Genomic DNA, 16,050 nt, shown 5'->3' with positions numbered 1-16,050 from the left:
AGCTGAGTCGGCTTATGGGTCAGACGGATGGCTGTTGGGGTCCTTAGCGCGGAAAGTCAACGCGTGGCTCGGGGTTCAGGCCTGTAACTAACTGAACTGAACCCTACCCCCCCCCTCCAGGCTCTGGGTCAGGTAGGCAAGGTGCTGAAGGTGTACGCTGACGGTGACCTCCGTGTGGCTTTCGGTGGCCAGACTTGGACCTTCAACCCAGCGTGCCTGTCGGCCCAGCCGGTGGAGGTAGACGCCAACCTGATGACGGCCGAGAATCCCAGCGAATCAGGAAGTAAGAAGCCGGGGGCGGGCCCAGGGCGCAGCGCCTGCCACCGTAGCTCTCCCTCCTCATCCAGTGAGCTTTGTATGTCCCTCACTCTTCCTCCTCTATTTTTTTTTCTCCACGCGTTCTATTCTGCAGTGCTCCCTGTACCAGCATGTGGCCTGTCTGATGCTGATGCTAACATTTCTGCTTTGTTTTCGGTGATTATTTTTCTCTTGCATGTGCTTGCCGGACCTCATCCTCCACTTCACACGCATGCTTCCGACCTGCACGTTTGCTGTCTGGTACTCTTTAGGGGGATGGGGCGGGGTGGGGTGGCCTGCTCGGTCACCTGACCCCAGCTCAGTGTCGGGATTCGCCCTGTGGCGGGGTGGGTGGGCTCCCTGTGGTGGCAGAGGCGTGGCATTTTGACTCATTCTCCTGGTACTTCGCTGGGCTGCTCTGACTCGTGACTCTGAAATACCACAGAACAGAATGTCAATAACGGGGTTCCATGCCCTCTCAACTTGTTCTGTCTGTCTCTCCCCCCTCCCGCATCTCTCCTTTGCCCGGTCTTTCTCTCTCTTCCCGCCACCCAGGCACAGTGATCTCGGTGCTGGAGAAGCTGCTTTCCCAGTCCACAGAACAGGACCACCCCGGCAGACTGGTGATCGAGGCTGCCCACGGCAACTCCGCCAAGGTCCGGGAGCTGGTTCAGAGACACCCTGACAAGGTGGGCCTGCTGTGGTCAGCCGCGCAGCTGGCTAATGAGCTCTTCAGTCTGGGGGGGGGGCATTTTGCACGTCACATTCCCTGCAGAGAAAACAGCAAGGAGTATTTTCTCTGAATGGCATTAAACGGGCGTCGGAAATCAAACGATCAGCTCAGTAGAGAAGCAGGGCTGGTACACTCTGAGAGGAGTTACAGAACTGCTGTGAAATGTATGGCGGATGGACCAGGCTGAAAGCCGTGGCAGTAAACGGCACGTTAGTCCCAGAGCCGGGCGGGCCCAGCAGCTTGCTGGTGTGGAAGCACCAAGTGCTGCCGGACAGAGCTGCGCACTAAGCAGATGTGCAATGCGACGCTGGGAGAGCTGCCAGGGACCGGCACGCGTGTGCGGTGCAGCCGGCCGCGGCCCGACCGGCCATCTGCTCTTGGAGGAGCAGGCTGCTCGGTGCCAGACATCTCACTCTGCTTTGGTTTGTGATCCGATTTCCGTGTGACTTCTGCTGGAATGGAGTTAGGGATCGTTAATCAGGTTAAAATGAGAGACAGTGGGAAGGTGTGTGTGTGTAGTAAGTGTATGTACAGCCAAGGAAAAAATTAAGGGACCACAGCACAATTTTTTTGTTTCACTCTTTCTCAATACTTTTGCAAACTGCAGCCTGGTTCTTCTCTGTGTCTCATTAATTAAGGGCTTCTTCCTTCCTTTATGGGTTTCAGTCCTGCCTCTAGGAGCCTGATACGGACTGTCCTAGCAGTGCACTTCACACCTGCAGTTAATGTTTCCCATTCCTTTTGAAGGTCAATATAGTTATAGGAAAAGGCTTTGAGGCAACAAAGTAATACATATCAAATATCCATCCATCCATCCATCCATTTTCCAAACCGCTTATCCTACTGGGTTGCGGGGGGTCCGGAGCCTATACCGGAAGCAATGGGCACAAGGCAGGGAACAACCCAGGATGGGGGGCCAGCCCATTGCAGGGCACACTCACACACCATTCACTCACACATGCACACCTACGGGCAATTTAGCAACTCCAATTAGCCTCAGCATGTCTTTGGACTGTGGGGGGAAACCGGAGTACCCGGAGGAAACCCCACGACGACATGGGGAGAACATGCAAACTCCACACACATGTAACCCAGGCGGAGACTCGAACCCGGGTCCCAGAGGTGTGAGGCAACAGTGCTAACCACTGCACCACCATGCCGCCCCATATCAAATATAGCCAAGAGAAATGTTCACTATCTCAATTTTTCAGAAGATTTCAGACCCTTCAGAACAGCCCCCGTTTGCTTCACTGACAGCACTGCAGACTCCTGACATTCTTCAGCCAGCTTCCAGATGTAGCCACATGGATGCTTCTCCAACAGTCCTGAAGGAGTTTCCGCACATTCTGGGCCAAGTTGGCTTCCTTGCTCTTGTTACTTTTCGATCCAACTCGTGCCAAACCACTTCTGTAGGGTTCAGGTCGAGGGATTGTGGGACCAAGTCATCAGTCACAACCACGTGACCTTGAGCTGTGCTTGGGGCCATTGTAACTTTCGGTAGGTGTGCCCAGACTTTTGAGAGCTGCTGTGTATCCTTGTGTCCCTGTGCCCAGGTGGACATTAAGAACCAGGGTAAGACGGCGCTGCAGGTGGCTGCTCACCAGGGCCATATGGAGGTGGTGAAGGTCCTGCTCCAGGCCAACAGCAACATCGAGGTGAAGGACGAGGACGGCGACACCGCACTGCACTACACAGCTTTCGGGTGAGGGCCCGCCGCATGGCCCCGGGGCCCGCCGCATGGCCCCGGGGCCCTCGAGGCTTATGTGAGGGGGGGTCGCCAAAATGACCTTAGATAGTGGCGGAGCAGTGAATAAACACCACCGCTGTCCCGTGGATGGATGGACGTTTTATTTACATCCCCTCACAGAGATGTAAATAGTTGCACTCTCTTTAATGTTGACGTTCTCCTCCGTCTGCTGCTTCAGCATGAGCTTTTCCACCAGTAGGAGTTGTTGTTCAATGTAGTCACATGGGAGCTGTCCCCCCCCCCCCCCAACCCCGGTGTTGTGCAGGAACCAGGCGGAGATTGCGAGGCTGCTGCTTAGCAAAGGAGCCAAGGTGAATCTGCTGAACAACTCCATGTGCACCGCCCTGCACATCGCCGTCAACAAGGGCTTCACCGACGTGGCACGGGGGCTCCTGGAGCACGCAGCCGACGTCAACCTGCAGGTGAGGGCCATGTCACCAGTGGTTTGCCGTGTCTGTGCTAGTCCACCGCGGGCGGCACTGAGGTTGTGCTCTGTCTGTGCTGGCATACTGTAGGGCCAAGGGTTTGCTGTGTTGGTGCAGATCTGGATGGATGGATGGATGGATATATGCACGGTGGTTTGTATTTGGCCTCAGGAACATCCCTCTTAAGGGTCAAGCAGACGTCAGGAGCATTCTGGGACTCCACTAGCCGTGATGTCATTTTCCATATCAGAGAGTCAGGAGCATTCTGGGACTCCACTAGCCGTGATGTCATTTTCCATATCAGAGAGTCAGGAGCATTCTGCCTCGACATGCCCGAACTCAGGCAGCCTTACAGTACTTTATGCAATTCAGTGTAGTCTTAAAAAGTTCACAAATAGAAATAAAATAATTTTTCTTAAAGTTTACTAAACTCATACATTATTACTATGGAATGATACGTTATCGATTTAGCCTAAAAATGACATCACTGAAATGTCTCAATGTCTGAAATGAGCTGTAAAAAAGTGCACGCAAGACGGCCCTTAGTTATTCTGAGGCGGAAGCTTTATGGAACAGTGTAATCTGTCTGTTGTACTGACCAAGTGCTATGCAGGTATTTTCTTGTGTTTTGTGTGGTGATGTGCCGTGAGGGTGATGTGCCGTGAGGGTGATGTGCCGTGAGGGTGTGTAAAGTGAGGGTGATGTGCCATGAGGGTGATGTGCCGTGAGGGTGATGTGCCGTGAGGGTGTGTAAAGTGAGGGTGATGTGCCGTGAGGGTGTGTAAAGTGAGGGTGATGTGCCGTGAGGGTGATGTGCCGTGAGGGTGTGAAGCGTGCAGGGCACCATAAGGGCGAGCCCAGCTCCCCGAGAGAGAACCGCAAGGTGGCACGACAGGGGTATCGGAGCCCTCGGTGCCGCCTTACCTCCGGCCTCCTGCCTGGCTACCAGCCGCCCAGTCTCTCTTAGGGGGATTTATGTAACGCGCCCAAACTGGGAGAGGTTGGCTTGACTGTGTTTCATGGTTTTGGGGTTTTTTTTTTTTTTTTTTTGGGGCTGGGTTCTCCACTCGAGTGGCAAGAAGCTCTGCTCTGCCGTAAGCACGGCCTAGGGGTGGAGTCAGATTTTCGGTCCCCCTTCTCCCCAAGTGGACTCGTGCCCGCTCCCCGTCTCGCAGCGAGCTGGTGCCGGCCTGCGCTCCTCTCCGGCTCTGCCGGACACTGGATTGGTGCCAAGATGACTTATTTTGTGATCATGTTTAGCCTAAATGGCGAAGAATTCCTAGCTGAAACCGGATACTCCCAGCTCCATCTGTCATTTTATTTGACTAAATTGCATCTATTTTTCATTGAATTCTGAGGTTCTCGTGGGACCTTCAGTGCTGGACAGGATGATTGTTTTCTTAAGGCTCTGCACCATCTATACTGGAATTAAAAACATTAAGCATGCTGAACCCTACATGGGAAAAAATGCCTGTGGGCTTCACTGTCATTCACTACGAAAAGAGAGTGCAGTGGGACTTTATTGGAAATATTCGCATCTGAAGAGCTTATCAAGTCATTGTTTGTCTCTGTTCAAAAATAGGCTTGTTTGGTCTTGAGAATTGCTACGTGGGAAACGGAGATCTGTCAGCAGAGATGACTTTGTTAATGTAGACCTTCATTGTTTGAGCTTTCTGGATGAACATTTTGTCCGTTGGACACACTCAAGTTAGCGGTGTCCAGCAGACGTGTGGCGGGGCGAGGGGGGGGGGGGACGTCGACGTCCATGGGAGTGGCTTCCTCTTTTGCCGAACAGTTGAAAGTGCTCCCCCCTTTTGAGCTCCTGAGTGGCCATTCCAATCATACAGATTTTACTGAGGGGATCCCTCTCTGGTTGGCCAGTTTCACCATGTGTGGTAGAGTAGTAGCTACACGGGGCTCAGCATTGTGGAAGAACAATGAGATGTTGCTTTAAAACGAGGCCAGAAACATGATCCAAGCGTTCATCTCCCCAGGACTCCTATGGAGACACGCCACTGCACGACGCCATCGCAAAGGACTTCCGGAACATCATCGAAATCCTCACTGTCGTGCCCAACATCGACTTCACCCAGCAAAACAACCGAGGCTTCAACCTGCTGCACCATGCCTCACTGAAGGGCAACAAGCTGTGAGTACCCATAATTCCCTGCAGCCGGGCTGTACTGTTGTCGTACAGGCAGTTTTCTAGCCGGTGGCATGGAGCCAAGCTCTCTCCCGCCAGCGAGCAGTGGTTCTTCTGGGAAGTCACCCACATGTGACCGCAAACTCCAAATGATTGTTGACATCCTCATCGTCGGGAAATTGTAAAACTGAAACGACGCCTATGGCTAACAGATCTTGTTTGTAGAAATACATTTTTCGGATCAAGTTCGTTTGCCAAAGATCATCTATTACCAAAGATAAAGATGCTAGTAACGATGATGAAGCAGGTCAGGGTAAATTTAAAACTATATATACAGTTAAATGAATAAATGGTAGTTCTTATCTCTGCAGACAGAATGTGGCACAAACCAGAATCTGATTCGACTGATGTAGCATGAGGTGGTGTGGTGCGGTCGCTTTCCCCAACAGGATATTGTAATGTTCACTTTTTAATGATGCAGCACATTATTATATAATCTGGCTCGACATGTACACTGACTGACCGGGTTGCATTTTAATGGAAGTAAACGAGGACATGAGGAAATGGGGGGGCGGGCTTTTCCCCCAGCATGTGCTCATCAGCAAGTTCAGCTCCACTCCTGTGCCGCTGATGTATTTGTACCTGATCCCGGTTTAACCTGAAAGCCCAAATACTGTATCCGTCTCTCTGGCTGTGCATGCCAGCTCGGCGGGGGGCAGCGGGGGGCTTGTTTCCTGCAGGCTTCGCTCGCATAGGCAGTGTGAAGCCTGTGTGCTGGAGCCAAACTGATAATTGAATGAGGAGCAGAATCCATTCATGTTTCTTTCCCCTGATCTGACTGGCGGGGGCTCCATAAATTCCGTCTTTGTTTGACGGTGGGAGATTTTATGCTATCCGGTTTCTGGGTTATTTTCCTTAAAGCTGAACGCTTTCCTGACGCTGTATTTGGACCGGGCCTGCTGGTGAAGGAGCCTGGTTTGGCCTTGGCTGGGGCAGGGAGCCTGACTCTTACGTCATGGGGCTTCGCTTGTGCTGGAGACGTGCTCTGCATTGCCTCTCGATGCTTCTGCTGATGGTGTTTCTCTTAAGATGACTATGATGTTTGGGTTTGGACTAAAATCGTCTTTTTAGAGAGTAAGGACAGGTTGTCTCCATTTAGTGTCTCTGTTATTACTGTTGTTGCTAACCAGATTGTTTAACTGGAAGAAAGTGAAGCACCTCTTGGTTCTGCTACCTTCCTGGCATGGTGATTCCTGTTAAGTCCCGTCCACTCTGATCGGCCTTGCAGTGCAGACAGACGGGGTCTCTGAGCTGTCTGCTTGATTTCGTGTTCCGTTGACCTGCCTTAATGGTTACCTAGGTAACCAGCAGGGAAATCTGAAGTTGTTGCTATAGAGGAATAATGTAATTATTTCTATTTGTAGGCAAGAAAATGACAGAGCTTTCGGTGTATTGGGCCTGGGGATATGGGGCCCTGTATATACGGAGGGATGGAGGCAGACACGTCACTCTGCGCTTCTTTGTAGAGCTTATCAGAGCAACAGAAAGGGGAAATGCAGGGGAGAGCCGGGCAGCCAGCTTATCGGTGGGGGGAGACGTGGGCCGTGCAGCCCCCGCGTGCCCTCGCCCTCCCAGATCCTGCTGTTAGGAGCCCCTGGAGATGGACTGAGCAGCGATGTTATGAACCGCACCAGGTGTTATCTTTCACTGTTGTCTTAGTTCCCAGATCTTTATTTTTGTTTTCTTGAGTTTGTGTGTTTTTGCTTCTGTGGATCTTGTTGCCAGGAACCTTCACGTTTATTTCGGTTTACTCTCATGGGGGAGTTCTTGTTTTTTTTTTTTTTGGGCCACAATGTTATGTTTACGGAAAAAAACGAGTATTCTGGGTTCATCCTGGTACTGCTTGAGAAGTGGACAGGGAGGGGATTTTAGGGGAGGGCGGACCCTCTGTGTGACAGCATGTCCCACAGCGATCGCCAAGCCCCAGGATGAATATCCGCCCGCACAGCCGCAGTGCGGGTGCAGTGTCCCACGGGACGTCTGCACTTCCTGGGGCTACTTAAAACATTTTAATGTCGGCTGCCTCCGGTCTGCTGCAGAAGGGAATCGGAAGCAGGGTGGTTAGGTGTGGTAGGCAGGGGAGGGTGCACTGGTGGGGAGGGGCTGGCGGTGGAGACGCATTCAGGGACTGTGAGGTGGTACAGTAATTGGGGGGGGGGGGTGGTTTATTACATGGAGTGCAGGCCTGGGCTGTCGGGGGGGGGGGGTAAACTGTGCCTATTTTGACATTTGGTCCACAAGGGGTTGTTGGGCAGTGGTCCGTTCCTGTGGAATGTCACAGTGTTGTTGTGTTTGGCACATTTATATACAGACCAACCCCCCCCCCTTCATTCTGCACACCGAGCTCAGACACAAGCGTGTAAGTCAGGCGTCATTTCTGTAACTACTTGCCAGTTACTAAACACTATTCATGCCATGAACATGAGCAGAATAAGCCGTGTGATAGGTGATTAGACAGAGAGGAAGGCTAGAGGGCTTCTTATATTAGGACAGTGGACGTCAGGGCTGGGTCACCACAGGATGGGAGATTCCTCACCACACATTAGAACTGCACGTGACATCCTGCTAGCCATGCTGTGGAGATCCTAGCGGCATCATAAATTACAGGATACTGTAGACAGGAAATCGCCTCCCCCCCATTGGCCACCTTGGCGTGAGATAGGAGCACAGGACCTTTTTAATGGCGCTGCATTTCTGTCCATGGCAGGATGTGGTTCAGGCCTGCTGTATGCAGCTAAGCTATAACAGAGCAGCTTTGAGGTCCAGCTTGAGCTTCAGTTTGGAAAATTAGCTGGGGTTGTTAAATACCGCCTCCTGCTGGCTGGCATGTTAACATGGTCTCCAAAAGACATAGACCTGGGCTCTGAATGATACCGACCTGAGTACCTCATCATGGTCATTACCAGGCTAACATGGGCTCTGAACAACACCGACCTGAGTACCACATCATGCCGATTACCAGGCTAACATGGGCTCTGAACGATACCGACCTGAGTACCTCATCATGCTGATTACCAGGCTAACATGGGCTCTGAACGATACCGACCTGAGTACCTCATCATGCTGATTACCAGGCTAACATGGGCTCTGAACGATACCGACCTGAGTACCTCATCATGCTGATTACCAGGCTAACATGGGCTCTGAACGATACCGACCTGAGTACCTCATCATGCTGATTACCAGGCTAACATGGAGATGAGTACCTCCTCTTTCTGGAAAACAGAAATTTATGTATGTGTGTGAACACATTTATCTGTGCCTGCCTAGTCCTATGCTGTTGTTGCGTTTGACACATCTATAGGCATGATTTTCCAGGTGTGTTACTCAGTACAACCATCACTTCAGGCTTTCCTGTTACATCTCCTTAACACCTTGAAATCACTTCAGTGACTCGTCCTTAAAATTGCAGCGTAATGAATCAGCTGATGGTTCTGTTGTGAATTCGACTTCACAGGGCGACGGAGATGATTTTGGGTCGTGCACGCCAGCTAGTGGACGTGAAAAAGGACGACGGCTTCTCCGCTCTTCACCTTGCTGCACTCAACAACCACAAGGAGGTGGCTGAGATCCTTATCAAGGAGGTAGGGAGAGACATTTCACCACTGGGCACTTTCACACTTAATTTCTGGAACCTGGTCCTGGTTCACAAGTCCCAGGGCTGTTTCGACCTGGAACTTTGTAGCTCCTGGTTGGTTTCATGTTGCTTTTACACCGCACAACAGGACCTGGGACCTTTATGCTAAATATGCATAGGAGACACAAAAAAACTGGTAAGAGACATTGCTATTGAATTTTTAAAATTTAAAAATTTAAAAAAAAAATTTGACGCTTTAACCACCACAGAAAGAATGCCAGTCGCATTATATTTGAGAGAAGACAAACATTTCTACGCTTGAATTCTCCAAGCTGGGCAACTCCCAGCTGAACAACCTAATTGGATAGATAGAAGTAAAGCCCATCTAAAACATATCTTTTTCAGTTTTGGGGTGGACTGACCCTTTAACTTAGTTCAGCTAACTAACATCTCACACTCCATTAGGAGTTTGTAAATCTCTATGAATGCGGCTGCATTAATATGATTGTTTTCTAGGCCGGTGACACTCTGCGGGGAGGGGGGGGGCATAAATTGTGGCGTGAGAGTTTGTGTGTGGTGCAGAGCTGAGCTGGCAGCCCTGGCCAACGTGTGCGCCTCTTTCACTTCCATCCTCTCCCAGGGACGCTGTGACGTCAACATCCGCAACAACCGCAACCAGACGCCGCTACAGTTGGCCGTCACACAGGGCCATGGCGACGTGGTGCAGCTGCTGGTAGCCGAGGGCGCCGACGTCAACGTGGAGGACGAGGACGGCGACACGGCAATGCATGTGGCGCTGAGCCGGCAGCAGCTGGCCACGGCTGCTGCCTCCACTGAGGGAGAGGGTTCCTCCCTCTATTCCCGGGTAAGGAAATAGGCAGATTTCTTTTATGCACATGTGTGGTCTCGATCCTGCAGCCTTTAGCACAGACGTACAGTCTGGGTCCTGCAAGTTTAAGCACAGGGGTGTACAGTCTGGGTCCTGCAGGCTTAAGCACAGTGTATGGTCTGGGTTGTACATCATTTAGCACAGACGTGCACGGTCTGGGACCTGCTTGGTGTCAACACAGACGTGTACGGTCTGGATCCTGCAGCCAATAGCCCACACGTGTACGGTCTGGACCCTGCATGATGTCATCACAAACAAGCATGGTCTGGGTCCCCCAGGTTTAAGCGCAGTGATCAGTCTTTATTGCAGTGTTGATACATTTAGCTGTAGCTGGACCGGCAGCCATGGTTTCTTTTCCTTTGTCCAAATAATGACTTTAGTCAAACAGCAGAGGGTAGAGGTAGAGCTGTGTGCCGCTCTGGGACTAGCTGTCTCTGTCTACGGGCGAAGCAGACTGAGTGCTGCACTCCACAGCAGTGCCCTGGGCCACTGCCAGACCACACCGACAGGAGAGGGGAAAAAAACTCTCCAGCAGCGCGTTCTCAAGGTGGCCAGCAGGGGCGGTGTTATGTTCACCTTGTCAGCATGTCTATTTTTCCGGGTGCTTCCCTGGCTCTGGTTCAACAAGGCCGAGGCGAGCTTCAAGTTCTGCAAGCTCCATTGCGACAGTTATGGTCAGCATGTCCCGCACTAGCTCTTCTGTGCACCTTGGATGCTGCACGAGAGCATGCACAGCTGCTGCGGCATTGTGGTGAATCTGATTACGTCTCACAGATCATAGGGTGGCTGTGATTGGCATCCTACCCGGAGCTGTTAGGCGGCCCCTTGCGAGGAATGGAATAAAAAACGCTTGCATAACAATCTCGCATTTTCGGTATCGTAGTAACCTGGGGGGGGGTGTTCAGTTACACGCTGGTATCTACACAGGCAGCCCCACTACATACCAAGAGGAAACTAACAAGGTACCATGTCATACAGACAATGTACGTACTTTGGTTAAGAAAATCAGCTGACCGATTTGAAGAATTCGTTATGTCAGTGACTTGTGATATCAGCAACGGTAAAGATGATCTGTTTATAATTATAGTTCATGCCAGTCTCGTTTTAGCAAAGGAAATAACAAGATAGAGTTATTAAAAGTCAGACGACGAAATGTGTCAGTCTCAATTTTTACAACTGTAACTCTGTTGAAAATACATATTTTTGCTTTGTCGGGGATTATTGCAGATTATTATCTTCTTTGACCTGATGCTGGAATATTTATGTTCAGTTAAAATTAGTAAAGTAAGTTTTATTATGTTCATTGCACCACGATGGGGTTGCCGTGTGTCGTGACGCGCTGCTGATGTTCCTGCTTCTCGACCTGTGCAGCTTAACACCTCAGGCTTGCTGGGCAACATGGAGCTCAACGTGGGCGTGGCCATCGCGTGCTTCCTGGCACAAGAGGGGGCAGACGTCAACTACGCCAATCACAAGGGCAAGAGCCCGTTGGACCTGGTGCCGGATGGCGCCGTGTTGCAGCTCATCAAAAACTTCTCTGAGAAGCACAGGTAGGGAGGCCCCACCCCTTAGGTGGTCAGGGAACGCTGATGGGCTTAATGCAGTGTCAATCTCGCTGCTCAACCAATCGAATGGCAGTGACGGTTATAGAGAACACCCCCTCAAAAAAGAACGTTATCATAGGTTTACTACATGGTCACTTGTTTTCTTTCCCATTTTGTCCAGGTGTCACTTCTGTAATGTCCTGTAATGCCACTTCACACTTTGGAACATGTGCGCGTTTCCTGTATTGTGATGAATGTTTCTTCTAAACACGAATGTGCTTGGCATCATATTTGTAATGGATCCACTTGTGTCATTTATACTGTCATGCACAGTCCCATGGGGTCTACAGGGACACGGTTGGAAGTCTCCGAAGTCCCTTCACATTTGCATACTCGTTGCTTTGTTTTATCCAGTTTTTATGCTGGAATGTTGCCGCGGTTACCATCTGTGCCACTCATGAGGCTGCATTAAAAACTGTGTGTTAATTAATGAATGAGATCAGTGGCTGAAGCCTCCCATGCAGAGACAGTTAGAAGCATTAGCATTCATGTGGCAGTACCCTGATGCTGCCTGGGTATCAAAGGTGAAAACGCCAAGTCACTGGCCCAGCTGCTGGTACGTCAGGCCCACCTCCCATTAGACACCTGGCCAGGTGGTGACATGGTCAGCCCACCTCCCATAAGATGAATCTAGCCAGTGATTGGCCAAGTACAATAATCCATGGTAATTTCTTCACACTTTAGAGCTAGTAACTGAATTGTTGTTTGTTTATCTGTTGTTTAGGCAGGTAAATGGGCTAATTATGTAATAATGCATGCATGTTTAGGATTCAGTGGGGCACTCCATTTCAATGACCTTTGCATCACCATTTTTGATTTTGCTTGTGTATTACACATACTTTCCAGAGTTTAAAAATACTTTAAGAAAGATCATTCAGAGATAATTCAGCGTGTAAGGGAAGTTGGTAAAGTCTGTTTTGCATATCAGAGTGTGTGTCTGTGTTTGTGTCTGAAGGCTCCAGTAAGTTTTGTCAGACTGACCGGCATCACAACCCCCCCCCCCCCCAGGCTAGCACAGCTGCAGTCTGTATCATGTGGCACGGGCAGCGGCAGCAGCAGCCTGCGACGAGTGCACACCACGCCCAACACCATGACCAACCTGGCCATGCCCAACGCCCCGGGCCCCACCGAGTGCCTCATCTGCTCCGAGCTGGCACTGCTGGTGCTCTTCTGTCCCTGCCAGCACAGCGTGGCCTGTGAAGGTGGGTGTGGGGGCACGGGGCACTCGGGCTCTCTGCCAGGTCAGGGTGTGGGGGCGGGGGGCACTCGGGCTCTGTCATGTCAGGTACTTTGTGTTGCAGCAGCAGATGATGGTAATTAAAGTACCTCTACTGCACCTGCTGGTTCTCTGCCTATCTTTGCTGCATTGCCTTGATTTCGTAACGGGACCCGCTGGGCGTCAGCAGCAGCGCACAGGCCACATGGTTGTTGTGACCCCCCCCCCCCCGGTCGTGTTCCCCTCAGAGTGCGCCCATCGCATGAAGAAGTGCATCAAATGCCAGGTGACCATCACCAAGAAGATCCGGCAAGGTAAACGTTCCACGCGCCCGCCATCCTCGTGGCCATGGTGTTTGCGCTACTTCCTGCCAGTGTCGAATGGTGCTGGTGGTGTTTTTGCTCCCTCCCAGCTCTCTGCCAGACAGTCCACATTTTTGCCAGAAGCTGGCGAGAGCAAAAATGTGGACTGTCTGCGGGTCCCAGAGGACTGGGTTGGGAAACACTGATTTAACCAATAGGCTAATGCAACTGTTAGATGTAAATATTTCAATTCTTTAAGCAATGTCAGATTTAGCTTCTGTCCCGGTGACTTTCAGACCAGACAGAGGTGGAGTGCAGCCCCAGTGCAGAGACTTCAGAGCAGCACCAACTCCTGGAGCAGCTGCAGTCACGCTACCGGCAGATGGAGGAGCGCATCACCTGCCCCATCTGCATCGACAACCACATCAAGCTGGTGTTCCAGTGCGGCCACGCCTCCTGCATCGACTGCAGCGCCGCCCTCAAGACGTGCCCCATCTGCCGGCAGGCCATCCGCGAGCGCATCCAGCTTTTTGTGTGATTTGGCCGTCAAATGTGCCCCCCCCCCCCGAACACCCCCATCCCGCTCACGCCGCTCTGCTGCGGGGTAAGAACGCTGAGCACCCGTGTCCGGAGTGCGCCCCCACCCCTCCGCTGGCATCCTGAAGGAACCAAGGCAGGGTCGTCCCACTTTGGATCCGAGCCTGCCCCCACATTCCTGCAGCCGACAGGTCACCCAGAAGGAGTCGCCAAGCTGTGCATTAAGAGGCTTCAGAGGACACTCGTCTGTTACGCCGTCTCCCCAGCGAGAACGTCGCTGGACGGAGACCCCATCAATCTCATCCATCATCTTGTTTACAGAGGCTCTGACAAGTGATAATGACCCCCCCCAACCTCTGGTATTTGTCTGATTTTACTCATTGCCCTTGTCTCACTCATGGTCATTTCTGTAATTGTGTATATATATTGAAACATGCGCACATATATACAGGTGTGTGTGCATATTGTAAGTACAGAGCTTGTATTATTTGTGGTTAAAGGTACCAGTTACCTGTTTATTTATGTCCCAAAGGGTTTCCTATTTATGTGAATCGTGTTCTTCTCCTATTCACTCTGTAGAAACGCTCTGAACCTGTTCACCCCACCATATGCTGCTGTACTCAGGGTTCTGAATCACAAATCTGTCTAATCACACCTGGCATCTTGGACAGCGTACAAATCCAAGCTAAAAGAACCCCCCCCCCTCAGTTTGGTTCATGCTCACATTTGAAAATGTTTTATTTGGTAGGGAAGGCCTCTTGGCTTCAGGCGCAATGTGACTGACGTGAAAATGGCCGCCGCAGGCCACCTGCGCAGATTCCCACAGTCCTGTGATGCCATCCTGTTGTGTGGGAGCATTATTATCTTGACAGCCGTATCTGGAAAGGCCTTGGATTTTACTGACACCCCTGACTGTCTTCACCTGGACTTCACCGCCACTGCACACACATCAGGCTGATCCACGCGGCAGTGTGACGGCGGTGTCGCATCCGTTCAGCCAGATCCCAGGAGTCCGGGCCTCCACGCTTCAGCTGCCTCTCTTACGTCGGTAGTCGAGATTCTCGGCGTGCATCGCAACAAATTAGCATGCCCTGTAGCCGCCGTGAGCTAAGGGGAGCCCTAAACCCCTTACCTGCAGTTGCGTTTTGCACAGCTGGAAAGTTGTTTTCTTTTTCTAAAACGTAAAATATAACGCACCAAAGCTGAAAAATGCAGTCAGACGTATGCAAAGGCTACTTTCTGTCACACAGTGTAAAGCCAAAGGTGCGTCCATTTGACAGCCTTTGAATGAAATTTCATTTTCTGTATTTTATTTTTATTGTAAACCTTATGCATAAGGACTTAAAAGGGCAAAATATTTGTTTTGTGTGTGTCTGTCCTGGACAGTTTCTTTTCACAGAGGAAGAGGAAGAAGGTCCTCCCCAGAATGAAAATAATATTATTCAACCACAAGAATTTACACAGGCACATTTTCTTTAAGAAGGGCTGCTGTAGATATATACATCTTTTTTTTTCTCATGCTCAATTTTGTGTGTTGTAGGGGCTTCACAGAACTGTCGCCTCCGCCTTGCTTGTTGGGGGTTCGGGCCGGTTAAAGTGCTTTGTGATAACTGTTGTTAAAAGCACTATATAAATAAAATTGAATTGAATTGAATTTTGAGGAAAAAACATCAGTGTCTGACATCATAAGCTGTTTTAGGGGCCTTTTGTTGGAGGTTAGTAAGGACAAGTGGTGAATTCAGTTTACCTTGAAGCCGTACTGCACCAGTGCCAAATCCAACGTAGTGGGGATGCCAGGGATGTGCAAAGTGCGCTGAGCCCATGTGAAGGACGCTTCATTTACCCTGCTTATTTACCCCAAGTGAATACACCTCCATCAGGAACCTAACAGACATTACTTTAAATTTTGTGTTAACAGAAATAAAATTGGATGTGCAAATAAATGAATGCAGTATGTGTTGAAAAGGTGGATGGAATGTACATTAACGGGGGGAAATCCTTTGTACCTCACAGAATGGCTAATAGTAGTGATTTTGGTGGCATGGCCCAGCCAACAAGTTAGAATCAGGCATAATACTGGGGAAATAACTGAATCCCATAGTATGTCTTTCCAAAGCAGTCCTCTTGTTTTCCCGAATAATATGTCCTCTATTAGTCCCCAGAGTCACTTCTTGCTTTTCTTTTTTTGTGCACCCGCTTTTAAGGTGGTGCAGTTGACTGAGAGGAGGCTGATTTACTGTACTGGTGAATTAGAAGTGAACTTCGGAGGTTTGCAGTATTATAGAACCTAAACACGGGGTCAGAAACCATTAATAATTATGACTATCAAAACACTTTATTTTTCAAGTATTGTTTCTCATCATACTCCTTTTTGTTGGAGGCAATTATTTAAACTACAAACGTTATATAGTTGGTGTTTGTACAGCATTTTTAGTTCTGCTGTTGGCCTTACTGATAATTCCTTTTGTTTTATTCTGTAAAATACAATTTTGCAATAAATATGGAAATGTTTTATAAGAA

The 16,050-nt window shown here is 50.2% G+C and overlaps 1 protein-coding gene across 5 annotated transcripts in view; it reads left to right on the top strand.

Moving 5' to 3' along the window:
• mib2 (MIB E3 ubiquitin protein ligase 2) overlaps nucleotides 1-16,050 on the top strand; it is a 49,108-nt gene extending 33,058 nt beyond the window's left edge. For 4 of the 5 annotated variants that reach the window (XM_049016576.1, XM_049016572.1, XM_049016571.1 and 1 more), the window contains exons 9-19: nucleotides 121-355; nucleotides 853-986; nucleotides 2,584-2,732; nucleotides 3,043-3,199; nucleotides 5,197-5,351; nucleotides 8,863-8,989; nucleotides 9,623-9,847; nucleotides 11,243-11,421; nucleotides 12,484-12,677; nucleotides 12,940-13,005; nucleotides 13,290-16,050. In XM_049016576.1, the coding sequence (XP_048872533.1) occupies nucleotides 121-355; nucleotides 853-986; nucleotides 2,584-2,732; nucleotides 3,043-3,199; nucleotides 5,197-5,351; nucleotides 8,863-8,989; nucleotides 9,623-9,847; nucleotides 11,243-11,421; nucleotides 12,484-12,677; nucleotides 12,940-13,005; nucleotides 13,290-13,531 (1,863 nt within the window). In that variant the 3' untranslated portion in view covers nucleotides 13,532-16,050. The remainder of the gene's footprint in view (nucleotides 1-120; nucleotides 356-852; nucleotides 987-2,583; nucleotides 2,733-3,042; nucleotides 3,200-5,196; nucleotides 5,352-8,862; nucleotides 8,990-9,622; nucleotides 9,848-11,242; nucleotides 11,422-12,483; nucleotides 12,678-12,939; nucleotides 13,006-13,289) is intronic. The other variant, XM_049016574.1, reaches the window with a different exon arrangement.

Source organism: Brienomyrus brachyistius, chromosome 6 (assembly GCF_023856365.1).
Source record: "Brienomyrus brachyistius isolate T26 chromosome 6, BBRACH_0.4, whole genome shotgun sequence".
Taxonomy (NCBI): Eukaryota; Metazoa; Chordata; class Actinopteri; order Osteoglossiformes; family Mormyridae; genus Brienomyrus; species Brienomyrus brachyistius.
This window is presented reverse-complemented; position numbering and strand designations above follow the sequence as displayed.